The sequence below is a fragment of the Ovis aries genome, chromosome 19 (genome assembly GCF_016772045.2).
Source record: "Ovis aries strain OAR_USU_Benz2616 breed Rambouillet chromosome 19, ARS-UI_Ramb_v3.0, whole genome shotgun sequence".
In the NCBI taxonomy this organism is placed as follows: Eukaryota; Metazoa; Chordata; class Mammalia; order Artiodactyla; family Bovidae; genus Ovis; species Ovis aries.
This window is the reverse complement of record NC_056072.1, coordinates 1,613,147-1,641,073: the sequence shown is the minus strand read 5'-3', so window position 1 is coordinate 1,641,073 and position 27,927 is coordinate 1,613,147. Positions and strand designations below refer to the sequence as shown.

The window sequence follows — 27,927 nt, the reverse complement described above, 5'->3', positions numbered from 1 at the left end:
GCCCAGACACTTGCATCCACCACCAGCATGTGGGGGCTGAACAGGGAGGCTCAGCTATTGCTTAGGGTAAGGACCAGGCCTGAATGCTCTGAGGGCAATCTGAGGGAGCTAACAGGAGATAGAAACCCAAACTGTGGGATAGCCAGAGAGAGAGAGAAAAGAAAGAGAGAGAGAGAGAACTTTCCCATGAAAAGCCCTAACCTAAGACACTGCTGGCCTGCTCACAGAACAAAGGACTGAGCAAATACCAGATGAGAGCTAGCCAGAAGTGGAGAAGCCCATCCCCCGCTGGAGGCAGGGGGCAGACGGGTGGCAGCCAGGGCCAGAAAGGGGCAAACTTGGCCCCAGGGATGGCATCCTCCACCAAACTGCAAGTGGCTCCCAGTTGCCAACCAAGACTTCCTGTGATCCTGGATGGAGGATATCCACTGGGAGGGTTGCAGCCAGAGATCAGCTGCCCAGAAGAGATGCATGGTGCATCTGAGATGGCACACCCAGGAAACCGAGCGGCTGGGACCGGGGAGGCGATAAGACGCACCACACCTGGGGAAAGTGCACTCGCCAAGCACCTGGTTGCCTGAGCTGCTTGGACCTGGGAAGGGCACAAAATGCAGGCCAAACCGAGTCTGCGCCTTTTGGAGTACCCAAGAACTTGACCCTGAGCGGCTTAGATCTGGGAAGTGCATGCAACCCAGGGCGTGCTTTAGACAGTTCCTCTGCAGAGCAACTCGAAGCCTGAACAGTGTATACTGGGAAAGCACACAAGCTGTGAGTGGGGGCAAACCCAGTGTGGCTGAGACACTGCGAGCACTCCCCACATATGCCAATGATATTTGTTTGCAGTGTCCTCCCTCCCCACAGCACGACTGAACAAGTGAGCCGAAATAAGTGACCACCTTCACCCCCTTGTGTCAGGGTGGAAATTAGACATTGAAGAGACCAGCAAACAGAATAAGCTGAAACAAACAGAGGGAATCACTTTGGAAGTGACAGGTGCAACAGATTAAAATCCTGTAGATAGCACCGACTGCATTGGAAGGGGCCTATAGATCTGGAGAAGTAAAACTGGAACAAGGAGCTATCTAAAACTGAACTGACCTCACACTGCCTGCAACAGCTCCAGAGAAATTCCTAGATATATTTCTACTATTATTATTTTAAAAAATTTTAATATTTAGTTTTAAGTCCTCTATTACTCCTTTCATTTTCATAACCTACTATTACCTTGCAAAAAAAAGACCCTATTTTTAAAGCAAACTTCATATATATTTTTTATAATCTTTGTGAATTTGTTTTGCTTGTTTTTTTTTTTTAAATATTGTAATTTTGAGAGTCTAACTTCTACTCTAGACTTTTACTCTTTGCTTTTTGGTATTTGTTATCAATCTTGTACCTTTAAGAATCCAATCTTCAGTACGAATTTTTACTTAGGCGTGTGATTACTGGCTTGATTGCCCTCTCCCCCTTTTGACTCTCCTTTTTCTCCCCTAGGTCACCTCTATCTCCTCCCTCCCCTTCTCTTCTCTACCCAACTCTGTGCATCTGTTTGTGTGTTCCAGGCTGTGGAGAACACTTAGGGAACTGATTGCTGGCTAGATTTGTCTCTTTCCTTTTGACCCCGCCTCATCTCCTCCTGGTCACCTCTATCTCCTTCCTCCCTCTTCTCTTCTCTATGCAACTCCTTGAACCTCCCTGGGTTTTCCAGGCTGTGGAGAGCACACAGAGATTTGATTACTGGCTAGATTGCTCTCTCCCCTTTTGATTCCCCTCTTCTCCTCCTGGTCACCTCTATCTCCCTCCTCCCTCTTCTCTCCTCCATGTAACTCAGTGAACCTTTCTGGGTGTTTCTCATTGTGGAGAATCTTTTCTCCATTAACCTAGATGTTTTGTCATCAGTGCTGTATGGATGGAGAAGTCTTGAGGCTACTGTAAGAATAAGACTGAAAACCAGAGGCAGGAGGCTTAAGTCCCAAACCCGAGAACACCAGAGGACTCCTGACTCCAGGGAACATTAATTGATAAGAGCTCATCCAAAAGCCTCCATACCTACACTGAAACCAAGCTCCACCCAAAAGCCAACAAGTTCCAGAGCAATACCATGTAAATACCATGTAAATTCTCCAGCAATGCAGGAACATAGCCCTGAGCTTTAATATACAGGCTGCCCAAAGTCACAGCAAACCCATAGACATCTCAAAACTTACTACTGGACACTTCATTGCACTCCAGAGAGAAAAAGTTCAGCTCCACCCACCAGAACACTGATGCAAGTTTCCCTAACCAGGAAACCTTGACAAGCCATTCGTCCAACCCCACCCACAGGGAGGAACCTCCACAATAAAGAGGAACCACAAACTGCCAGAATACAGAAAGGGCACCCCAAACACAGCAATTTAAACAAGATGAAAAGGCAGAGAAATACTCAGCAGGTAAAGGCACATGATAAATGCCCACCAAACCAAACAAAAGAGGACATAGGGAGTCTACCTGAAAAGAATTCAGAATAATGATAGTAAAAATGATCCAAAATCCTGAAAACAAAATAGAGTTACATATAAATCGCCTGGAGACAAGGATTGAGAAGATGCAAGAAATGTTTAACAAGGACCTAGAAGAAATAAAAAAGAGTCAATAAATAATGAATAATGTAATAAATGAGATAAAAAAAACACTGTGGAGGGAACAAATAACTGAAGCAGAAGATAGGATAAGTGAGGTAGAAGATAGAATGGTGGAAATAAATGAAGCAGAAAGGAAAAAAGAAAAAAGAATTAAAAGGAATGAGGAAAACCTCAGAGACCTCTGGGACAATGTCAAACACTCCAACATTCGAATCATAGGAGTCCCAGAAGAAGAAGACAAAAAGAAAGGCCATGAGAAAATACTTGAGGAGATAATAGTTGAAAACTTCCCTAAAATGGGGAAGGAAATAGTCACCCAAGTCCAAGAATTCCAGAGAGTCCCAAACAGGATAAACCCAAGGTGAAATACCCCAAGACACATATTAATCAAATCAACAAAGATCAAACACAAAAAAACAAATATAAAAACAGCAAATAACACACAGGGGATTCCCATAAGGATAACAGCTGATCTTTCAACAGAAACTCTTCAGGCCATAAGGGATTGGCAGGACATACTTAAAGTGATGAAACAGAAAAATCTACAACCAAGATTACTGTACCCGGTAAGAATCTCACTCAAATATGATGGAGAAATCAAAAGCTTTACAGACAAGCAAAAGCTGAGAGAATTCAGCACCACCAAACTAGCTCTCCAACAAATGCTAAAGGATATTCTCTAGACAGGAAATACAGAAAATGTGTATAAACTTGAACCCCAAAACAATTGGCAATGGGATAATACTTATCAATAATTAGCTTAAATGTAAATGGGTTGAATGCCCCAACCAAAAGACAAAGACTGGCTGAATGGATACAAAAACAAGACCCCTAAATATGCTGTCTACAAGAGACCCACCTCAAAACAAGGGACACATACAGACTGAAAGTGAAGGGCTGGAAAAGATATTTCACACAAATGGAGACCAAAAGAAACCAGGAGTAGCAATACTCATATCAGATAAAATAGACTTTGAAATAAAAGCTGTGAAAAGAGACAAAGAAGGACACTACATAATGATCAAAGGATCACTTGAAGAAGAGAATATAACAATTATAAATATATATGCACCCAACATAGGAGCACTGAAATATGTAAGACAAATGCTAACAAGAATGAAAGGGGAAATTAACAATAACACAGTAATAGTGGGATACTTGAATACCACACTCACATCTATGGATAGATCAACTAAACAGAAAATTACCAAGGAAACACAAGCTTTAAATGATACAATGGACCAGTTAGGCTTAATTGATATCTATAGGACATTTCACCCCCAAAACAATGATTTTCACCTTTTTCTCAAGCACACACAGAACCTTCTCCAGGATAGATCACATTCTGGGCCATAAATCTAGCTTTGGTAAATTCAAAAAAATTGAAATCATTCCAAGCATCTTATCTGATCACAATGCAGTAAGATTAGATCTCAAGTACAGGAAAAAAAACTATTAAAAAATCCAACATATGGAGGCTGAACAACACGCTTCTGAGTAACCAATAAATCACAGAAGAAATAAAAAGAAACCAAAATATGCATAGAAATGAATGGAAATGAAAACACAACACCACCAAACCTATGGGACATTGTAAAAGCAGTGCTAAGGGCAAGGTTCATAGCAATACAGGCATACCTCAAGAAACAAGAAAAAAGTCAACTAAATAACCTAACTCTACACCTAAAGCAACTATAAAAGGAAATGAAGAATCCCAGGGCGAGTAGAAGGAAAGAAATTATAAAAAATTAGGGCAGAAATAAATGCAAAAGAAACAAAAGAGACCATAGCAAAAATCAACAAAACTAAAACCTGGTTCTTTGAAAAGATAAATAAATTGACAAACCAGACTCATCAAGAAACAAAGGGAGAAGAATCAAATCAACAAAATTAGAAATGAAAATGGAGAAATCACAACAGATAGCACAGAAATACAAAGGATCATAAGAGACTACTATCAGCAACTATATACCAATAAAATGGACAACTTGGAAGAAATGGACAAATTCTTAGAAAAGTATAACTTTCCAAAACTGAACCAGGAAGAAATAGAAAATCTTAACAGACCCATCACAAGCATGGAAATCGAAACTAACTAGAAATATTCCAGCAAACAAAAGCCCAGTACCAGATGGCTTCACAGCTGAATTCTAGCAAAAACTCAGAGAAGCAATAATACCTATCCTACTCAAACTCTTCCGGAAAATTGCAGAGGAGGATAAACTTCCAAACTCATTCTATGAGGCCATCATCACCCTAATACCAAAACCAGGCAAAGATGCCACAAAAGAGGAAAACTACAGGCCAATATCACTGATGAACATAGATGCAAAAATCCTTAACAAAATCCTAGCAAACAGAATCCAGCAACATACTAAAAAGATCATACATCATTGACCAAGTGGGCTTTATCCCAGGGATGCAAGGATTCTTTAATATCTGCAAATCAATCAATGTAATACACAACATTAACAAATTGAAAGATAAAATCCATATGATTATCTCAATAGATGCAGAGAAAGCCTTTGACAAAATTCAACATCCATTTATGATAAAAACTCTTCAGAAAGAAGGAATAGAAGGAACATCCCTCAACATAATAAAAGTTATGTAATAAAATTCACAGCAAATATTATCGTCAATGGTGACAAATTGAAAGCATTTCCCCTAACGTCAGGAACATGACAAGGGTGCCCAGTCTCACCACTACTATTCAATATAGTTTTGAAAGTTTTAGCCACAGCAATCAGAGAAGAAAGAGAAATAAAAGGAATCCAGATTAGAAAAGAACTAAAACTCTCACTGTTTGCAGATGACATGATCCTCTACATAGAAAACCCTAAAGACTCCACCAGAAAACTACTAGTGCTAATCAATGAATATAGTAAAGTTGCAGGATATAAAATCAACACACAGAAATCCTTTGCACTCCTATACACTAACGATGAGAAAAAAAGGAAAGAGAAATTAAGGAAACAATCCCATTCACCATTGCAATGAAAAGAATAAAATACTTAGGAATATATCTACCTAAAGAAACAAAAGTCCTATATATAGAAAACTATAAAACACTGATGAAAGAAATCAAAGAGGACAGAAATAGATGGAGAAATATACCATGTTCATGGAATGGAAGAATCAATATAGTGAAAATGAGTATACCACCTAAAGCAATCTATAGATTCAGTGCAATCCCTATCAAGCTACCAACAGTATTTTTCAGAGAACTAGAACAAATAATTTCAAAACTTGTATGGAGATACAAAAAACCTCGAATAGCCAAAGCAATCTTGAGAAAGAGGAATGGAACTGGAGGAATCAACGCGCCTGACTTCAGGCTCTACTACAAAGCTACAGTCATCAAGACAGTATGGTACTGGCACAAAGACAGAAATTTAGATCAATGGAACAAAATAGAAAACCCAGAGAAAAATCCACGCACCTATGGACACCTTATCTTTTGACAAAGGAGGCAAAAATATACAATGGAGAAAAGGCAATCTCTTCAACAAGTGCTGCTGGGAAAACTGGTCAACCACTTGTACAAGAATGAAACTAGAACGCTTTCTAGCACCATATAGAAAAATAAACTAAAAAATGGATTAAAGATCTAAATGTAAGACTGGAAACTATAAAACTCCTAGAGGAGAACATAGGCAAAACACTTTCTGACATAAATCACAGCAGGATCCTTTATGACCCATCTCCCCGAATACTGGAAATAAAAGCAAAAATAAACAAATGGGACCTAATTAAACTGAAAAATTTTTGCACAATGAAGGAAACTATAAGCAAAGTGGAAAGACAGCCTTCAGAATGGGAGAAAATAATAGCAAATGAAGCAACTGACAGAATTAATCTCAAAAATATATAAGCAACTGCTGCAGCTCAATTCCAGAAAAATAAATGATCCAATTAAAAAAATAGGCCAAAGAACTAAACAGACATTTCTCCAAAGAAGACATACAGATGGCTAACAAACACATGAAAAGATGCTCAGCATCACTCATTATTAGAGAAATGCAAATCAAAACCACAGTGAGGTACCATTTCACGCCAGTCAGAATGGTTGCTATCCAAAAGTCTACAAGCAATAAATGCTGGAGAGGGTGTGGAGAAAAGGGAACCCTCTTACACTGTTGGTGGGAATGCAAACTAGTACAGCCACTATGGAGAACACTGTGGGGATTCCTTAGAAAACTGGAAATAGAACTGCCTTATGACCCAGCAATCCCATCGCTGGGCATACACACCGAGGAAACCAGAATTGAAAGAGACATGGGTACCCCAATGTTCATTGCAGCTCTGTTTACAATAGGCAGGACATGGAAGCAACCTAGATGCCCATCAGCAGATGAGTGGATAAGAAAGCTGTGGTACATATACACAAATGAGTATTACTCTGCCATTAAAAAGAATACATTTGAATCAGTGCTAATGAGGTGGATGAAGCTAGAGCCTATTATACAGAGTAAAATAAGTCAGAATTAAAAACACCAACACAGTATACTTATGTATATATATGGAATTTAGAAAGATGGTAATGTTGATCTTATATGTGAGACAGCAAGAGAGACACAGATGTATAGAACAGTCTTTTGGACTCTGTGGGAGAAGGTGAGGGTGGGATGATTTGAGAGAATAGCATTGAATCATGTATATTATCATATGTGAAACAGATCGCCAGTCCTGGTTTGACGCATGAGAAAGGGTGCTCAGGGCTGGTGCCTTGGGATGACCATGAGGGATGGGATGGGGAGGGAGGTGGGAGGGTGTTCAGGATGGAGAACACATGTACACCCATGGTTGATTCATGTCAATGTATGGCAAAACCCACTACAATATTGTAAAATTATTAGCCTTCATCTAAAATAAATAAATTAAAAAAAATAAAATAAGAAGATACACTGATGGCAAATAAGTACCTAAAAATTGTTCAACACCATTAGTCATTCAGTTCAGTCAGTTCAGTTCAGTCGCTCAGTCATGTCCGACTCTTTGCGACCCGATGAATCGCAGCACGCCAGGCCTCCCTGCCATCACCATCTCCCGGAGTTCACTCAAACTCTCGTCCATCGAGTCAGTGATGCCATCCAGCCATCTCATCCTCTGTTGTCCCCTTTTCCTCCTGCCCCCAATCCCTCCTAGCATCAGAGTCTTTTCCAATGAGTCAACTCTTTGTTTGAGGTGGCCAAAGTACTGGAATTTCAGCTTTAGCATCATTCCTTTCAAAGAAGACCCAGGGCTGATCTCCTTTAGAATGGACTGGTTGGATCTCCTTGCAGTCCAAGGAAAATGCAAATTAAAGGTATACTTATCTATCACTACATAGTAATTAAAATGGCTAATTAAAAAACCCTGACAACTCCAAATGCTGAATAAGAGGCAGAAACAACTAGAACTCTAATACATGTCTGGTGAGAACGCACTGGAAAATATTTTGGCTTGGTAACATTTTAACAAAATTAAACATATACTTGTCATAGTATTTAGTAATGTCACTCCAAGGAATCAAAGGGAAATAAAAAATAATTTTTGCAGAAAAATTTGTGTGCAATTATTGTGCTTACTTGGCTTTGTAGTATAACTGTTAATAGGAATGGTGAGAGTGAACATTCTTGCCTTTTTGTTTGTAGTCTTGAGTTTATACAACCTTGTCTTAACTACTATAGCCTTGTAATAATTCTTAATACATTGTAGAAAGCTATGTTTTCTTTTCTATCAAAATCCATGTCTCCTCTTGGCTCTTTCTATTTCTATATTAATTTTATACTCGATTTGTGAAGTTCCACCCCAAATATGAAGAATCATTTGATTGGAATTACATAAATTAACTTAGGAAGAATGAAATTTATATAATATTTAAAATTCAAATCCATAAATTTTGACTTTCTCTTCATTAATTCTAGTCTTTATTGACTCTGTAACAAAATTTATAATTTTCCCTGCATAGGTCTTTCATATCATTTGTCATGTTCTCCTACGTATTTGTTTCTATGCTGCTCTATAATTAGCATGCTTTCTTCTTCTTCTTTTTTTTTTTGAAAGGAAAGAGAAAATAATATTTTCTGATTTATTTTTAAAAGTTATCAAGGCACAGCAAAAAATGTGCTTACATGACAATCTCTTCAAAATATCTATCAGGATATTAAGAAGACAACTATGTCTTTTCTTTTATGCTTTAATTGAGATCTGATTGACATACAACATTATATTAAAGTGTATAACATAATAATTTGATATTTGTTATATATTGTGAAATGATCATCGTAAGTTGAGCTAACCTCCAGCCTTGTTTTTCATCTTAAGGGAAGGGCATTCAGTCTTTCAACATTAAGTAGAGAGTTAGCTGTAGGTTTTTCACAGATGCCCTTTATTGGGTTTCCCATTTTGCTGAAAAGAATAGATGCTGAATTTTTTCAAATTTTTCTTACACAACAATTGAGATGATCATATAATTTCCTTCTCTAATGTTCTGATCTGGGAAACAATATTGATTCATTTTTAAATGTTGGGCTAGCCTTGTATTTCTAGCATAAACTCCACTTGGTTATTATGTGTTATCCTTTTAAATATACCTTTAGATTGAATTTATTTATATTTTATTGATAATTTTAGCATCTATTCTCATGGGAATTGTCCTCAGGTTTTCTTTTCTTATAATGTCTTTGTTTGGACCTGGTTCCTGGTAATACTGATTTCATAAGCTGAGCTGGAAAGTGTTCTCTCCTCTTCTGTTTTCTGGTAGAGCTTGGGCATGACTGACATTTACTATCTAAATGTTTGGTTGATTTTGTAAATGAAATTACCTAGGGCTGATTTTCCTTTGTTGGCAGTACTGTATTGTGTTTTGATGAGGAGTTGGGGCTTTAGAATTGAACAACCTCAAATTCATGTGTAACTATTCATTTCTCCCTATAGTCTCTTTGAACCTCAGTTTCTTCATCTGTAAAATGGGTTATTGTGAGATTAAATAACAATATACATCAGTTGATTATCACTGTGCTATACTACATTTGTATATGTTAACTTATTCACATTTTAATATCATAGTACTTACTACTTTTACAGATAAGAAAACTATTACAAATAGAAATTAAATAACTTCTCCAGGGTTACTCAGGTAGCACATAATGAGGCCAGGATTTGAATTGAGCCTGTCTGGTTCTGGAGTCCTTGCCTTTAATCACTAAGGGGCACTAACTATAATAATTGCTAACCCATTGTTGAGTATTAAAGCAGATAATATATGTAAGCAGCTAAATCTGTGCTAGTTCAAGGTTGTTGTTTAGTAAACTGGTATGTGAAGAACTGACTCATTTGAAAAGACTGAAGGCAGGAAAGATTGAAGGTGAGAGGAGAAGGGGATGACAGAGGTTGAGATGGTTGGATGTTATCACCGACTCAATGGACATGAATTTGAGTAAACTCCGGGAGTTGGTGGTGGACAGGGAAGCCTGGCATGCTACAGTCCATTGGGTCACAAAGAGTCATGACTGAGTGACTGAACTGAACTGATTGTTATTCATAGCACAAATTAATATTACTATGAACAAAGTCAGTACTTCAAAATATTTTCAACCTGTCAAAGACATTTTATTATAGACAATCAAGTACATTGTATTGAAAGTTTATCACAGTGAAATTCCATACATATTTAGTGCACTTAAAAAAGTGATATTGTGAACATCAAACTTTACTAATAATAGCAACTTGAATTTTTGCCCTGGTTCAACTCTGTCCTTTTGTGTAATTCCAGTAATTAAACTTACCGAGAAGTTTGCAAATCCTTACACTAATAAAAGGAAGAGTATCTGTTTCTACCACTTTGATCTTAGGTGTTGAGTGGCTTAGAAAGAGAAGTATTTGATCCATGTCAGTGTATGGCAAAACCACTATAATATTGTAAAGTAATTAGCCTCCAATTAAATAAATTTGCATTAAAAAATGGAAAAAAGAAGTATTTGAAGGTTCTTGGAAGAATTTAGCTAGGACTAATATTAAATATCAATATTTAGTTTAAAAATTAGAATCATTTATATTAACATTAAGTATATTGTTATATAAGTATTTTGATTTGACTGTGAACATTGTATTTACTATGACTGCATACAGATAGATGCCATTAATTTCAGGTTTTCAGATCTTCATGGTGATTATTTAGGTTTACCATGTTTACTTATTTATTTTGGCCCGTGAGATAATGATTACCATATGCCAAAACATTCAGTTCAGTTCAGTTCAGTTCAGTTGCTCAGTCGTGTCCGACTCTTGCGACCCCATGAATCGCAGCATGCCAGGCCTCAATGTCCATCACCAACTCCCAGAGCCTACACAAACTCATGTCCATCGAGTCGGTGATGCCATTCAGCCATCTCATCCTATGTCGTCCCCTTCTCCTCCTGCTCCCAATCTCTCCCAGCATCAGGGTCTTTTCCAATGAGTCAACTCATCTCATGAGGTAGCCAAATTATTGGAGTTTCACCTTCAACATCCATCCTTCCAATGAACACCCAGGACTAATCTCCTTTACGATGGACTGGTTGGATCTTCTTGCACTCCAAGAGACTCTCAAGAGTCTTCTCCGACACCACAGTTCAAAAGCATCAATTCTTCGGCGCTCAGCTTTCTTCACAGTCCAACTCTCACATCCATACATGACTACTAGAAAAACCATAGCCTTGACTAGATGGATCTTTGTTGGCAAAGTAATGTCTCTGCTTTTTGATATGCTGTCTAGGTTGGTCATAACTTTTCTTCCAATGAGTAAGTGTCTTTTAATTTCCTGGCTGCAGTCACCATCTGCAGTGATTTTTGGAGCTCCCCAAAATAAAGTCTGCCACTGTTTCCACTGTTTCCTCACCTATTTCCCATGAAGTGATGGGACAAGATACCATGATCTTAGTTTTCTGAATGTTGAGTTTTAAGCCAAGTTTTTCACTCTCCTCTTTCACTTTTATCAAGAGGCTTTTTAGCTCCTCTTCACTTTCTGCCATAATGTTGGTGTCATCTGTATATCTGAGGTTATTGATATTTCTCCTGGCAATCTTGATTCCAGCTTGTGCTTCATCCAACCCAGCGTTTCTCATGATGTACTCTACATATAAATAAGCAAGATGACAATATACAGCCTTGATGTACTCCTTTCCCTATTTGGAACCAGTCTGTTGTTCCATGTCCAGTTTTAACTGTTGCTTCCTAACCTGCATACAGGTTTCTCAAGAGGCAAGTCAGGTGGTCTGGTATTCCCATCTCTTTCAGAATTTTCCACAGTTTATTGTGATCCACACAGTCAAAGGCTTTGGCATAGTCAATAGAACAGAAATAGATGTTTTTCTGGAACTCTCTTGCTTTTTCAATGATCCAGCGGATGTTGGCAATTTGATCTCTGGTTCCTCTGCCTTTTCTAAAACCAGCTTGAACATCTCTGAGTTCACGGTTCATGTATTGCTCAAGTGTGGCTTGGAGAATTTTGAGCATTACTTTACTAGCATGTGCTGCTGCTGCTAAGCCACTTCAGTCATGTCCAACTCTGTGCGACCCCATAGATGGCGGCACACCAGGCTCTCCTGTCCCTGGAATTTTCCAGGCAAGAACACTGGAGTGGGTTGCCATTTCCTTCTCCAGTGCATGAAAGTGAAAAGTGAAATTGAAGTCACTCAGTCGTGTCCAACTGTTAGTGACCCCATGGACTGCAGCCTAACAGGCTCCTCCGTCCATGGTATTTTCCAGGCAAGAGTACTGGGAGTAGGGTGCCATTACCTTCTACTAGTGTGTGAGATGAGTGCAATTGTGGGGTAATTTGAGCATTCTTTGGCACTGCCTTTCTTTGGGATTGGGATGAAAACTGACCTTTACCAGTCCTGTGGCCAAAACATTAGGTTCCTTTTATTTGAAAATAATAAAGAATAATTTAAAAAGTAGAATCACATGTTCAGTAAGTACTTTGTCCTATCTTTCAGTCAGCAATAATTATTTTAATATTTTTAATGATGTATAGCATAATGGCTTAATGTATGTACACTATTAATGAAAGCTGGGAATGGTTTAGAGTATTGTACATGGGGCATTTTGACAGGGAAAGACAAGAAAAACTTTCTCTTTTGAATTGTAATAGTTTTTTTTTTTTTGTTATTTTGTTTTCTGCAGAAATTTAAAAGCAAAGGAACAGTGCTAATTCTGGGAAATTATAATAAAATTGCTTCTTTTTTTTTTTCCAATTGTAGCTGACTTTGGCCTGGCAAAGCAAAAACAAGAAAGCAGTAGACTTACGTCTGTTGTAGGAACAATTCTGTATTCCTGGTAAGGACAATTATTTTATGGTTCTTAAACATCATTCTTAACTGGTTTGGGCTTTCATTTCTTTTTTTGGTGTGCAAAGGAAAGACATTTACTTCTAATAAGTTTTCTTCAATTATCCTGTTAATACACATGTGTAGAATTGTGCCATTACATATTTAAAATAGCCAACTATCTTTCCTTTAAGGTAACTCTGCCCCTTAATTACTTGTAATTGAAATGATCCTCTAATCCATTTTGAGTTTATTTTTGTGTGTGGTGTTAGAAAGTGATCTAGTTTCATTCTTTTACAAGTGGTTGACCAGTTTTCCCAGCACGACTTGTTAAAGAGATTGTCTTTAGTCCATTCTGTATTCTTGCCTCCTTTGTTGAAGATAAGGTGTCCATAGGTGTGTGGATTTATCTCTGGGCTTTCTATTTTGTTCCATTGATCTATATTTCTGTCTGTGCCAGTACCATACTGTCTTGATGACTGTAGCTTTGTAGTAGAGCCTGAAGTCAGGCAAGTTGATTCCTCCAGTTCCATTCTTCTTTCTCAAGATTGCTTTGGCTATTCGAGTTTTTTTTTTTTTTTTTTGTATTTCCATACGTGTTGTGAAATTATTTGTACTAGTTCTGTGAAAAATACCGCTGGTAGCTTGATAGGGATTGCATTGAATCTGTAGATTGCTTTGTGTAGTATACTCATTTTCACTATATTGATTCTTCCGAACCATGAACATGGTATATTTCTCCATCTGTTAGCGTCCTCTTTGATTTCTTTCATCAGTGTTTTATAATTTTCTATATATAGGTCTTTAGTTTCTTTAGGTAAATATATTCCTAAGTATTTTATTCTTTTCATTGCAATGGTGAATGGAATTGTTTCCTTAATTTCTTTTTCTACTTTCTCATTATTAGTGTATAGGAATGCAAGGGATTTCTGTGTGTAAGCCAGAAAGAAAAATACTAATACAGTATACTAACACATATATATGGAATTTAGAAAGATGGTAAGGATAACCCTGTATGTGAGACAGCAAAAGAGACACAGATGTATAGAATGGACTTTTGGACTCTGAGGGAGAGGGAGAGGGTGGGATGATTTGGGAGAATGGCATTGAAACATGTATACTATCATGTAAGAAACGAATCACCAGTCTATGTTCGATACAGGATACAGGATGCTTGGGGCTGGTGCACGGGGATGATCCAGAGAGATGATATGGGGTGGGAGGTGGGAGAGGAGTTCAGGTTTGGGAACTCATGTACACCCATGGCGGATTCATGTCAATGTATGGCAAAACCAACACAGTATTGTCAAGTAAAATAAAGTAAAAATAAAAATTAAAGAAAAAGAAAGAAAAATGAAATGATCCTCGGCACACAACAGATATACAAAACTTGTTGAATGAATCTGTGAATAAACTAGTAGACTTGGTTTGCAACATGACACTTGGAACATTTAATTGCCCCTATTGTATATATGATTCTTTTATTCTTTTACATCGATAGATATTCAAGGTCAAGGAAAAAGTTTTTCAAGTCCTAATGCTTGTCCTAGCATCTGGCAAATAATAGGTTCAGAATAAATTTTATTATGTGAATGAATAAATGATGACATATATACTTAGACATATATCTACAAAGTTGGTTGCTTCTTGGGTAAATGCTTGTTATTTTGATGAATTGAGACTCTTAGATAGCATATGGAAAAGCAGAGACATTACTTTGCCAACAAAGGTCCGTCAAGTCAAGGCTATGGTTTTTCCAGTGGTCGTGTATGGATGTGAGAGTTGGACTGTGAAGAAGGCTGAGTGCCGAAAAATTGATGCTTTTAAACTGTGGTGTTGGAGAAGACTCTTGAGAGTCCCTTGGACTGCAAGGAGATCCAACCAGTCCATCCTAAAAGAGATCAATCCTGGATGTTCATTGGAAGAACTGATTTTGAAGATGAAACTCCAATACTTTGGCCACCTCATGCAAAGAGTTGACTCATTGGAAAAGACCCTGATGCTGGGAGAGATTGGGGGCAGGAGGGGAAGGGGATGACAGAGAATGAGATGGCTGAATGGCATCACTGACTCGATGGACATGAGTTTGAGTGAACTCTAGGAGTTGGTGATGGAGAGGGAGGCCTGGTGTGCTGTGATTCATGCGATTACAAAGAATTAGCCATGACTGAGTGACTGAACTGAACTGAGCATGCTTGTAGGTTTCCTTTGTATTTCATTAATTATCATGAAATGAGAATCTTTTTTTGCTGATCACATATCATTTGTCTGAATCTGTCATACAGATATGGTAGTCTGTAGATGAAGCAGATTTCAGGGAAATATTCTGAAATCTCATAAATCTGGTCAAGCAATCAAGACACTTCCATCTTCCTTTTTTAATCTAGTCTATTGCACAACAGAGCCCTGGGGATAGGGTTCAGAATAAATCTTCTCCAAGGAGGGTGGGAATTGGAAGTAACGCCCCCCCCCCTTTTTTTTTTACAAAGTCCTTTCATATGAGAATATGCCAAGTGGTATTTTTGAGGGATGAATTTTCATTTATTTGGCTAGTGTTATTGAAACTAGCTTCATGAGAAGATGCAGAGATTGGTGGACCAGTCTACGATTGTACCTTGAAAATTGAAGGTTTATCTGTGCACTTAATCTTTTAATAATAAGGATATGCGTCAACTATTACTTGTTGCTGGTAGAATAATTTTCTTTTGTTCTACTTTTTACTCTTTTTCAGAAATAATAAATCTTAATCACTAAAGTGTTAAGTAATCATATATTCCTGAACAGATTTGTTGATCAAAGTTACAGAACTAGTAAAATGCAAACTAAAAGTAAGCAGATTTATTCCCAAGACTGTGAATTAATAAGTTTAGAATTGCTGATATGATAATTTTGTGTGTATGTTGAGGTGGTGGTGGAGGGGAGCCAGGAGATCTGTACAGTATATAAGAAGAAATCTAAAACATGACTGTTATTTTATTTTATTAGCCCAAAGATGGATTCACATTTCCTTTTAACTTTTAAGTCAACTATAGAGTTAGGAAAGCTGAACCTCCTAATATGGTTAAGCTATTGTTTTATTTAGGAATATCAAAAATATATGACCAGAAAGCTCCTTTTCTTTTAAGTTGCTTTAAAATTTTTACTTCTACTCCCTTATCCCACTTTCTTCTTTCCTAGTTGTTAGAAATGCCCCTTGTTTGATAGGTTTTACAATAAGCTTAGTCTCACAAGCCATTTTTCTTAGTTTTTGATGTCTTCAAACTGAGCACAGGGTCAAAAGAACTCAGTTCTAAATTACATTTCATTACTTTCTTACTTTGGGTTTTTCCAAAAGACAAAGATCTAAGTGAAATAGTTTATTTAGCAGGTGGTCTCATGAAATATTAGGGGCTGGGGAGGGAATGAGACAGAGAAGAGAAAGCAGACAGTAAGGAATTATTAATACTCAGATCTGTAGATTATGATCTGGGATATAGTACATGAGATGTTTCAGAGTGGTTCCTATATGCCAAATTAAAGGTACGAATTTTTTTTTCTTTTCCCAGCCACAAGTGGTTGGGGACTATTCCACTGACCTTTAGATACTCCTGGCATCCTGGGGTGGGGACTGGGAGGAAGCCCCCAGGTGAGAGTCATGTGTGATGTTAAGGGTATGCACTGGAAATGTCAGTATAAACTCTTAAATTTTTATTGTTCCAAATTTAAGATGGTTCCTAATACATTTCACAAGTCCAGCTACTTTTGAATTTTCTTATATCCTTCTCTTCGGGTTTTCTCTGAATTTGTGAATTGGACAAAAGTAAAACCAATGTCTTTCACAGTCTCTGTCTTGATACTTGCACCTTCATGCCTATTCCCCTCCACATTCTGTAGTTGTTGTTTTTGTTCAGTTGCCAAGTCATATCTGATTCTTTGTGACCCCATGGACTGCAACACACCAGGCTTCTCTGTCCCTCACCGTATCCTGGAGTCTTCCCAAGTTCATGTCCATTGCATCAGTGATGCCATCCAACCATCTCATCCTGTCACCCTCTTCTCCTCCTGCCCTCATTATTTCCCAGAATCAGGGTCTTTTCCAGTGAGTCAGCTCTTTGCCTCAGGCGGCCAAAGTATTGGAGCTTCAGCTTTAGCATCAGTCCTTCCAATGAATTCAGTTCAGTTCAGTCTCTCTGACTCTTTGCAACCCCATGGACTGCAGCATACCAGGCCTCCTTGTCCATCACCAACTCCTGGAATTTACTCAAACTCATGTCAATTGAGTCGGTGATGCCATCCAACCATCTCATCCTCTGTCATCCCCTTCTCCTCCTGCCTTCAATTTTTCCCAGAATCAGGGGCTTTTCCAGTCAGTTCTTCACATCAGGTGGACCAAGTATTGGAGTTTCAGCTTCAACATCAGTCCTTCCGATGAACATTCAGGACTGATTTTCTTTAGGATGGACTGGTTGGATCTCCTTGCAGTCCATGGGACTCTCAAGAGTCTTCTGCAACACCACAGTTCAAAAGCATCAATTCTTCAGCACTCAGCTTTCTTTATAGTCCAACGCTCACATCCATACATGACTACTGGAAACACCATAGCCTTGACTAGATGGATCTTTGATGGCAAAGAAATATCTCTGCTTTTTACTATGCTTTTCTTCCAAGGAGCAAGCGTCTTTTAATTTCATGGCTTCAGTCACCATCCACAGTGATTTTGCTGCTGCTAAGTCGCCTCAGTCGTGTCCAACTCTGTGCGACCCCATAGACGGCAGCCCACCAGGCTCCCCTGTCCCTGGGATTCTCCAGGCAAGAACACTGGAGTGGGTTGCCATTTCCTTCTCCAGTTCATGAAAGTGAAAAGTGAAAGTGAGGTCGCTCAGCCATGTCCGACTCTTAGTGACCCCATGGACTGCAGCCTACCAGGCTCCTCCGCCCATTGGATTTTCCAGCAAGAGTACCAGAATGGGGTGCCATTGCCTTCTCTGACAATGATTTTGGAGCCCCCCAAATAAAATCTGATGCAGGCAAATAATAGTCCCCATCTATTTGCCATGAAGTGATGGGACCAGATGCCATGATCTTAGTTTCCTGAGTTTTAAGCCAACTTTTTTACTTTCCTGCTTTACTTTCATCAAGAGGCTCTTCAGTTCTTTGCTTTCAGCCATAAGGATGGTTTCATTTGCATATCTGAGGTTATTGATATTTCTTCCAGCAATCTTGATTCCAGCTTGTGCTTCATCCAGCCCAGCGTTTCTGATGATGTACTTTGCACAGAAGTTAAATAAGCAGGGTGACAATATGCAGCCTTGACATACTCCTTATCCTATTTGCAACTTGTCTGTTGTTCTATGTCCAGTTCTAACTGTTGCTTCCTGACCTGCATACAGATTTCTCAAGAGATAGGTCAGGTAGTCTGGTATTCCCATCTCTTGAAGACTTTTCTACAGTTTGTGGTGATCCAATGAGTAATCAAGGTTGATTTCCTTTAAGATTAACTGGTTTGATGTCGTTGCTCTCCAAGGGACTCTCAGGAGTCTTCTCCAGCTCCACAGTTCAAAAGCATCAATTCCTTCATTGCTCTGGCTTCTTTATGGTCCGGCTCTCACAACTGTATGTGACTGCTGGGAAGACCATAGCTTTGATGTACAGACCTTTGCCGGCAAGGTGATGTCTTTGCTTTTTAACACGCTGTCTATTTGTCTAGGCTTTCCTGCCAAGAAGCAGTCGTCTTCTAATTCCATGGCTGCAGTCACCCTCCGCAGTGATTTTAGAGCCCAAGAAGAGGAAATCTGTCACTGCTTACACCTTCTCTCCTATTTTCCATGAAGTGATGGGACTGGATGCCGTGATCTTTGTTTTTTGAATATTTAGTTTTAAGCTGGCTTTTTCACTCTCCTCCTTTACCCTCATCAAGAGGTTCTTTAGTTCCTCTTCACTTTCTGCCATTAGAGTGGTGTCATTTGCATATCTGAAGTTGTTGATAGCCTGTAATCTCTGTGTAATTTTTATAAACTCCTCTGAGCCAATTAATTTGACCTGGAATACCTCATTCAAGCTCCCCTGAGTTTAACAAGCTTGATTTTCCCACATCAGTTTGCTGTTTCTTTTTGCCTTTGTTTGCTCAGGTATTAACTTATTTAATAGAAGAAAGTTCTTTCTCAATGTTTACAGAAAGTGCCTCAGAGCATTCTTTATTCTGAATCTCAGCTGCTAGATAAGTGGTTGTGGGCACTGGATTCATTGCGGTGGAACAGAAGTTTCATAAATCTTCTTTATCTGATTGGATTCATTATTAGGCAGGTCTTTATTATCCTTTCCATGGAAAATACTCTCCAAATATAATCTTTGGTTCCCTTTTTTCTCTCTATGTTTTACTCCACTTCCAGAGTCTAAAACTGTGTAATTCCTTCAACTTCATTTTCAGAGCAGATTTTAGAGTTTGCAACTCTGAGAAACATTTTAGGCTACTTCACGTGTGTGTGCATGCTAAATTGCTTCAGTTGTGTCTGACTCTTTGCAACCTTATGGACTGTAGCCTGCCAGGATCCTCTGTCAATGGGATTCTCTAGGCAAGAATAAGGGAATGGGTTGCCATGCCCTCCTCCAGGGGATCTTCCCAACTGAGGGATCAAACCTGTGTCTCTTCCATCTCCTATTGGCAGGCAGGTTCTTTACTACCAGCACCACTGGCTAGTTCTTTGTAGAATATATATTTGGAATTTCTGGATAATAAACAAGTATGATCTCATAAAAACAGATAACTTGGACTAATCTTGGAATGGGGAATTCTTTGAGACTTTATTGCATAGTATAATCCCATTCATGTTATTACATTAGATAATTAAAAGCTGGCAAATTTTTCACTGGATGGATCAAAATAAACCTGTAGGAGAATCTGAACAAGTAGAGACACATTGAAACCTGCCTAGCTACTGACTGTTCTTCCCAAGATCTTAAGGAATCTCTGAGCTCTGAGACTCTTAACTGGCCTAAAATACTTTGGTAGGTTCCAGCTGCTCACAGTTCACAGTCCGAGTCCTCAGTCAGGCTGCAGGTGGACAGCCCTGCTCCCTGCCTTTGCCACAGCATCCTGCTGTCCCTCCAGCCAGACTACACTGCTCTTAGCTGCACCCTGTGTGTTGCCTGTGACCACAGGGCTTTCACATGTGCTGCTCCCTCTTCCTGGGATACTGCTTTTCCCATTTGTCAGATGGTAAGGCGATGGCACCCCGCTCCAGCACTCTTGCCTGGAAAATCCCATGGATGGAGGAGCCTGGTAGGCTGCAGTCCATGGGGTAGCCAAGAGTCGGACACAACTGAGTGACTTCACTTTCACTTTTCACTTTCATTCATTGGAGAAGGAAATGGCAACCCACTCCAGTGTTCTTGCCTGGAGAATCCCAGGGATGGGGGAGCCTGGTGGGCTGCCATCTCTGGGGTCGCACAGAGTTGGCGATGACTGAAGTGACTTAGCAGCAGCAGCAGCAGCAAGCTCTTCTTACCCTTTACCTCTCAGCCAGAACACACCTCCTCAGGCAAACTCCCCAAAACAGGACAGGATGCCCTGGGCCTACACACACCATGCACTCATCCTTCACAAGGTGAACTTTTATATTTATTTTGTCATAGGTCACCATCCCCAGCACTGAGCCCAGAGTGTGGTTTATAGGATCACAAGAAACATATACTATATGAGTGATCCACTACTTGTATGATTATGACCATAATGGAGATAACCTGAAATAATGGAGATATCATTATTGTTACTCAGTCTCTCAGTTGTGTCTGAGTCTTTGCAACCCATTGGACTGCAACACGCCAGGCTTCCCTGTCCTTTAGTATCTCCCAGAGTTTGCTCAAACTCATGTCCATTGAATTGATGATGCAATGCAACCATCTCATCCTCTGTCGCCCTCTTCTCCTGATCTCAATCTTTCCTAGCATCAAGGTCTTTTCCAATGAGTTGGCTCTTCACATCAGGTGGCCAAAGTATTGGAGCTTCAGCTTCAGCATCAGTCCTTCCAATGAATATTCAGGGGTGATTTCCTTTAGGATTGACTGGTTGGATATCCTTGCAGTCCAAGGGACTCTCAAGAGTCTTCTCCAACACCACAGTTCAAAAGTATCAATTCTTCAGTGCTCAGCCTTCCTTATGGTCCAACTCTCACATCCATACATGACTACTGGAAAAACCACAGCTTTGATTATATGAACCTTTGTCAGCAAAATGACATCTCACCTTTTTAATATGCTGCCTAGGTTTGTAATAGATTTTCCCCAAGATGCAATTGGATTGGTCAAAAAGTTCGTTTGGATTTTTCCATGGGCTCTTATGAAAAACCTGAATGAACTTTTTTGATTAGCCCAATATAATAAAGGAAATTTCTCCCTCCCACTGTAACAAACCACCTCACCTTGATCCTCTCCCGCTTAGCTGTACTTTAGATTTCCAAAGTTTGCCTGCCTACCTGGTAGAGCAACTGCTCACCGGCTTTCTTCCTTCTGCTCTCTGTTAAATGTCCTTTCTATAGAGAGGTTATCCTGATCACCCACCCCAAGTAGCAGCCTTTTTCAGACTCTATCCCTTTCTCTATTCATAGGAATTGGCTCTCTCTGTCGTTATGTTGTATTTTAATTAGTGTCTTTTAATGTATTTTAATCATGTGTCTCCCACTGAAACACAAACTCCCCAACAGTAAAGCTTTTGGCTATTTTGTTCACCACTGTTCCACTGCTCCTCTAGGAGCAGACTGACAGAATCCTAATAAATATTCTGAATTAATAATAATAGTTATTATTATCAATAATTATTAAATCATTCTGACTTTGTGTTTAAATATTTTTGAAACTTTATGGAAGAGTAATTGGGAAAATTTAACAAATATATTTGTATATGTTTAAAGTATATAACAGGATTTGATATACATTTGTGAAATGATTATCAAGATCAGTATAATTAACAAATTCATCACCTCACATAATTAACAGTTTGTTGTTCTAAGAATGCTAATATCTACTCTCTAGGACTTTTAAGTACACAATAGCATATTATTAACTGTAGTCACTATTACATGCTCAGAATTTACTCTTCTCATAACTGAAAATTTGTTCCCTTTGACTTGTATCATCCTTTCCCCCTGCTCCCCCTACCCCTGCCCAACCAATGGCAACCACATTCTACTCTCTAATTCTACAGAATCAGCTTCTTTTTAAATTTCTCTGGCTTATTTCAACTAGAGTAATGCCTTTCTGGTTCATCTATGTCATTGTAAATGAGATTTCCTTCCTTTTAATGGTTGAATATATTCTATTGTGTATGTATACACACACACACTCACCACATTCTGTGTTTAATGTGATTAAAAATCCAGGTGCATTTTTATCAAGCTCTAAAGCACTAACAGTTTTTTAATTGAAGTATAGTTGATTTCCAATATTATGTTACCTTCAGGCGTATAGCAATGTGATTCATATTTTTGCAGATTATAATCCATTAAACATTATTACAGAATCACTGGTATAATTCCTTGTGTTACATAGTATATCCTTGTTGCCTATCTATTTTGTATATAGTAGTGTGTATCTGTTAATCTAATACTTCAGATCTCTCACTCCTCACTTCCTCTCCCCGTTGGTAACTCTAGGTTTGTTTTGTGTGTCTGTTGCATCTGTTTCTGTTTCACATATACGTTTGTTTGTATTATTGTTTAGATTCCACATACAGGCGATGTTATACAGTACATGTCTTTATCTGTCTGGCTTATCTCACTGAGTATAATAATCTCTAGGTTCATACATGTTGCTGTAAACATCAGAACTGTATTCTTTTTAAGTGGCTGAGTAGAAGTCCATTGTGTGTGTGTGTCTGTGTGTGTGTGTATATATATATATACACACACACACACATATGTATATATGTATACACACATATGTATATATACACATATATGTATATACGCATATATAGGTGTGTATATATGTATATACACATGTATATATATCATATCTTTTTATTTTAAAAATTTTGTATATTATGTGTATATATACATACATATATGTATATATATCACATATACATGTATGTATACATATATATGTGTATATACCTGTATATGTATACATGTATATACACACATGTATATGCACATATATGTATACATATACATGTATATGCATATATATGTATACACACATATGTGTGTATATATATATATATCACATCTTTTTTATTTAAAAAATTTTATTGATCCCTGCGCCCGGTGCCACTGTGATGAGGTGTGCTGGGTGGCCGCGCGCGGGGCCCAGGTGGCGCCGAGGAGAAGGACGAGCGATGCGCGGACCTGTGTCCTCCCCGCGTCCTCTGCGCGGCCTGCTGTCCGGGGCCAGCTCTCCAGGAGCGAAGGTTCTGGAGCCGGATTCCGGTGGTGGTCTCCGTGAAGGCTTCTCACCTCCTTCCCACGGCCCCTTCCCACAGGTGAACTTCTCTTAATTTCTACTGAAACAGTATCTGAATAAGTCATACCTTTGGAGAGAGTGTCACGCCCATTTCATGCAGAATCAGCTACAATAAAGACAGAGGAAATTCATGAGGCTAGGACGTCATCTTCATTGCAAAGAATTTTTAAAATTGGACATGAGTTTGAGTGAACTCTGGGAGTTGGTGATGGACAGGGACACCTGGCATGCTGCAATTCATGGGGTCACAAAGAGTCGGACACGACTGAGTGACTGAACTGAACTGAATATCTTATATTGTTCCTTTTCTGAAGACAGAGGAAATTCATGAGGATAGGACATCATCTTCATTGCAAAGAATTTTCAAAATTACTCTTGGAAAGGACCTGCTCCCAAATGGACTCCCTCTTAACCTTCTGGAAATATAAAGAAGCAGCAGTTTTCATTTGTGGAAGCAGCTTTACAATTACTCACCATCTGTTCCTGAGATACTCCATGCAACTGGAAGTTTTACGCTTTGCCCTTCCACCGAAAATTCATAGGGGCCAGCATATTTATCCCTTTGCAGTGGTGAAGCTCTGACAACCACGGAAGGTGATGAACTACAGACTACTTCCTTTTCCAGGGCACTTGTTGGACAATTTTCATTAAAATCAGGTACATAGACAATTATGGTGCCTGTAGAAGTTTTACCAGTGTTTTCTGTAAGAATAACACTTTAGAGTTAGAGAACTATCCAGAGCAAGTTGTACAAAATAAAGAAACAAATAAGCCCATAAAATTTCTCTCACATGCATAGACTTCTCTGGTGGCACAAGTGGATAAGAATCCACCTGGCAGCGCAGGGGACATGGGTTTGATCACTGGTCGAGGAAGACACCACATGCTGTGGAGTAACTAAGCCCGTGCACCTCAACTACTAAGCTTGTGCTCTAGTGCCTGTGAGTTGCAACTACTGAACCCTCATGCTACAACTACTGAAGCTGAGAGCCTGTGCTCCGCAACAAGGGAAGCCACCACAATGAAAATCCCGTGCACCACAGCTAGAGAGTAGCCCCTGCTTGCTGCAACTAGAGAAAGCCTGAGTACAGCAAAGAAGACCCAGTGTAACCAGAAGTAAATAAATAAATATTAGAAAAAAATTATCTCATGTGCACCAGATTAGTGTGTGTACTCATGAAATTGTGTCTGTTATTCCTGCAAATAAAAAGATGTCACCTAATTTCTGTACCTTGTTAAAAGGAAAAAAAAATAAAAATTTTATTGATAATATTGGTTTATAATATTAACATAAATATCATGTGTAAAATGTTATATTTCTTCTTTGGTATATGGTATAATGGGCTCACCACCAAAAGTTTAGTATCTGTCACCATACAACTGACCCTCTTCGTCAATTTCACACTCACCTCCAACATATTCCATTTGGTAATAACTACTCTGTTCTGCTGGATCATGGAAAAAGCAAAAGAGTTCCAGAAAAACATCTATTTCTGCTTTATTGACTATGCCCAAGCCTTTGACAGTGGATCACAATAAACTGTGGAAAACTCTGAAAGAGATGGGAATACCAGACCACCTGACCTGCCTCTTGAGAAATCTGTATGCAGGTCAGGAAGCAACAGTTAGAACTGGACATGGAACAACAGACTGATTCCAAATAGGAAAAGGAGTACGTCAAGGCTGTATATTGTCACCCTGCTTATTTAACTTATATGCAGAATGCATCATGAGAAATACTGGGCTGGAGAAGCACAAGCTGGAATCAAGATTGCTAGGGGAAATATCAATAATCACAGATATGCAGATGATACCGCCCTTATGGAAGAAAGTGAAGAGGAACTAAAAGCCTTTTGATGAAAGTGAAAGTGGAGAGTGAAAAAGTTGGCTTAAACCTCAACATTCAGAAAATGAAGATCATGGCATCTGGTCCCATCAGTTCAGTTCAGTTCAGTTCAGTCGCTCAGTTGTGTCAGACTCTTTGCGACCCCATGAATCGCAGCACGCCAAGCCTCCTTGTCCATCACCATCTCCCAGAGTTCACTCAAACTAACCTCCATCGAGTTGGTGATGCCATCCAGCTATCTCATCCTAGGTCGTCCCCTTTTCCTCCTGCCCCCAATCCCTCCCAGCATCAGAGTCTTTCCCAAAGAGTCAACTCTTCACATGAGGTGGCCAAAGTACTGGCGTTCCAGCTTTAGCATCATTCCTTCCAAAGAAGACCCAGGGCTGATCTCCTTTAGAATGGACTGGTTGGATCTCCTTGCAGTCCAAGGGACCCTCAAGAATCTTCTCTAACACCACAGTTCAAAAGCATCAATTCTTTCGTTCAACTTTCTTCACAGTCCAACTCTAACATCCATACATGACCAGTGGGAAAACCATAGCCTTAACTAGACGGTCCTTTGTTGGAAAAGTAAAGTCTCTGCTTTTGAATATGCTATCTAGGTTGGTCATAACTTTTCTTCCAAGGAGTAAACGTCTTTTAATTTCATGGCTGCAATCACCATCTACAGTGATTTTGTAGCCCAAAGAGATAAAGTCTGACACTGTTTCCACTGTTTCCCCATCTATTTCCCATGAAGTGATGGGACAAGATGCCATGATCTTTGTTTTCTGAATGTTGAGCTTTAAGCCAACTTTTTCACTCTCCTCTTTCACTTTCATCAAGGGGCTTTTAAGTTCCTCTTCACTTTCTGCCAAAAGGGTGGTGTCATCTGCATATCTGAGGTTATTGGTATTTCTCCCAGCAATCTTGACTCCAGCTTGTGCTTCTTCCAGCCCAGCGTTTCTCATGATGTACTCTGCATAGAAGTTAAATCAGCAGGGGGACAATATACAGCCTTGACATACTCCTTTTCCTATTTGGAACCAGTGTGTTGTTTCATGTCCAATTCTAACTGTTGCTTCCTGACCTGCATACAGATTTCTCAAGAGGCAGGTCAGGTGGTCTGGTACTCCCATCTCTTTCAGAATTTTCCACAGTTTATTGTGATCCACGCAGTCAAAGACTTTGGCATAGTCAATAAAGCAGAAATAGATATTTTTCTGGAACTCTCTTGCTTTTTCGATGATCCAACAGATGTTGACAACTTGATCTCTGGTTCCTCTGCCTTTTCTATTGAGGTTTTTTGTATTTTCATACAAATTGTGAAATTATTTGTTCTAGCTCTGTGAAAAATACCGTTGGTAGCTTGATAAGGGATTGCATTGAATCTATAGATTGCTTTCGGTAGTATACTCATTTTCACTATATTGATTCTCGTGATCCATGAACATGGTATAATTCTCCATCTATTTCTGTCCTCTTTGATTTCTTTCACCAGTGTTTTATAATTTTCTATGTATAGATCTTTAGTTTCTTTAGGTAGATATATTCCTCAGTATTTTATTCTTTTCGTTGCAATGGTGAATGGAATTGTTTCCTTAATTTCTCTTTCTATTTTCTCATTATTAGTGTATAGGAATGCAAGGGATTTCTGTGTCTTGATTTTATATCCTGTAACTTTAGAAACACAAGCTGGAATCAAGATTGCCGGGAGAAATATCAATAACCTCAGATATGCAGATGACACCACCCTTATGGCAGAAAGTGAAGAGGAGCTGGAAAACCTCTTGATGAAAGTGAAAGAGAAGAGTGAGAAAGTTGGCTTAAAACTCAGCATTCAGAAAACGAAGATCATGGCATCCGGTCCCATCACTTCATGGGAAATAGATGGGGAAACAGTGGAAACAGTGACAGACTTTATTTTTGGGGGCTCCAAAATCACTGCAGATGGTGATTGCAGCCATGAAATTAAAAGACGTGCTTACTCCTTGGAAAAAAAGTTATGACCAACCTAGATAGCATATTCAAAAGCAGAGACATAACTTTGCCAACTAAGGTCCGTCTAGTCAAGGCTATGATTTTTCCAGTAGTCATGTATGGATGTGAGAGTTGGACTGTGAAGAAGGCTAAGCGCCGAAGAATTGATGCTTTTGAACTGTGGTGTTGGAGAAGACTCTTGAGAGTCCCTTGGACTGCAAGGAGATCCAACCAGTCCATTCTGAAGGAGATCAGCCCTGTGATTTCTTTGGAAAGAAAGATGCTAAAGCTGAAACTCCAGTACTTTGGCCACCTCATGTGAAGAGTTGACTCTTTGGAAAAGACTCTGATGCTGGGAGGGATTGGGGGCAGGAGAAGGGGACGACCCAGGATGAAATGGCTGGATGGCATCACGGACTCAATGGACGTGAGTCTGAGTGAACTCTGGGAGTTGGTGATGGACAGGGAGGCCTGGCGTGCTGCAATTCATGGGGTCGCAAAGAGTCGGACACGACTGAGCAACTGAACTGAACTGAACTGAACTGAGGACCCTCCTAGGACATATGTGTGCACAACCTTTTGCTAAAATGGATCCCACCACAGAGGACTGTGGGCACATGTCCACATTATTATGGAATGGAGCCTCTCTCTTTTTGACCTCCAAGGAGCTTTCCTGCACATGTGCAGAGAGAGAGGTCTTTAACCTCAGGAGTGGTCATCTTATATCTTTACTTCAGCAGAGCTCAGCTCCTGCCACTAACTTTGTCCTTGC

The 27,927-nt window shown here is 39.2% G+C and overlaps 1 protein-coding gene across 6 annotated transcripts in view; it reads left to right on the top strand.

Moving 5' to 3' along the window:
- NEK10 (NIMA related kinase 10) overlaps positions 1-27,927 on the top strand; it is a 283,289-nt gene that overhangs the window by 118,262 nt on the left and 137,100 nt on the right. For all 6 annotated transcript variants that reach the window (XM_042235756.2, XM_042235752.2, XM_060402044.1 and 3 more), the window contains one exon: positions 12,848-12,923. In XM_042235756.2, the coding sequence (XP_042091690.1) occupies positions 12,848-12,923 (76 nt within the window). The remainder of the gene's footprint in view (positions 1-12,847; positions 12,924-27,927) is intronic.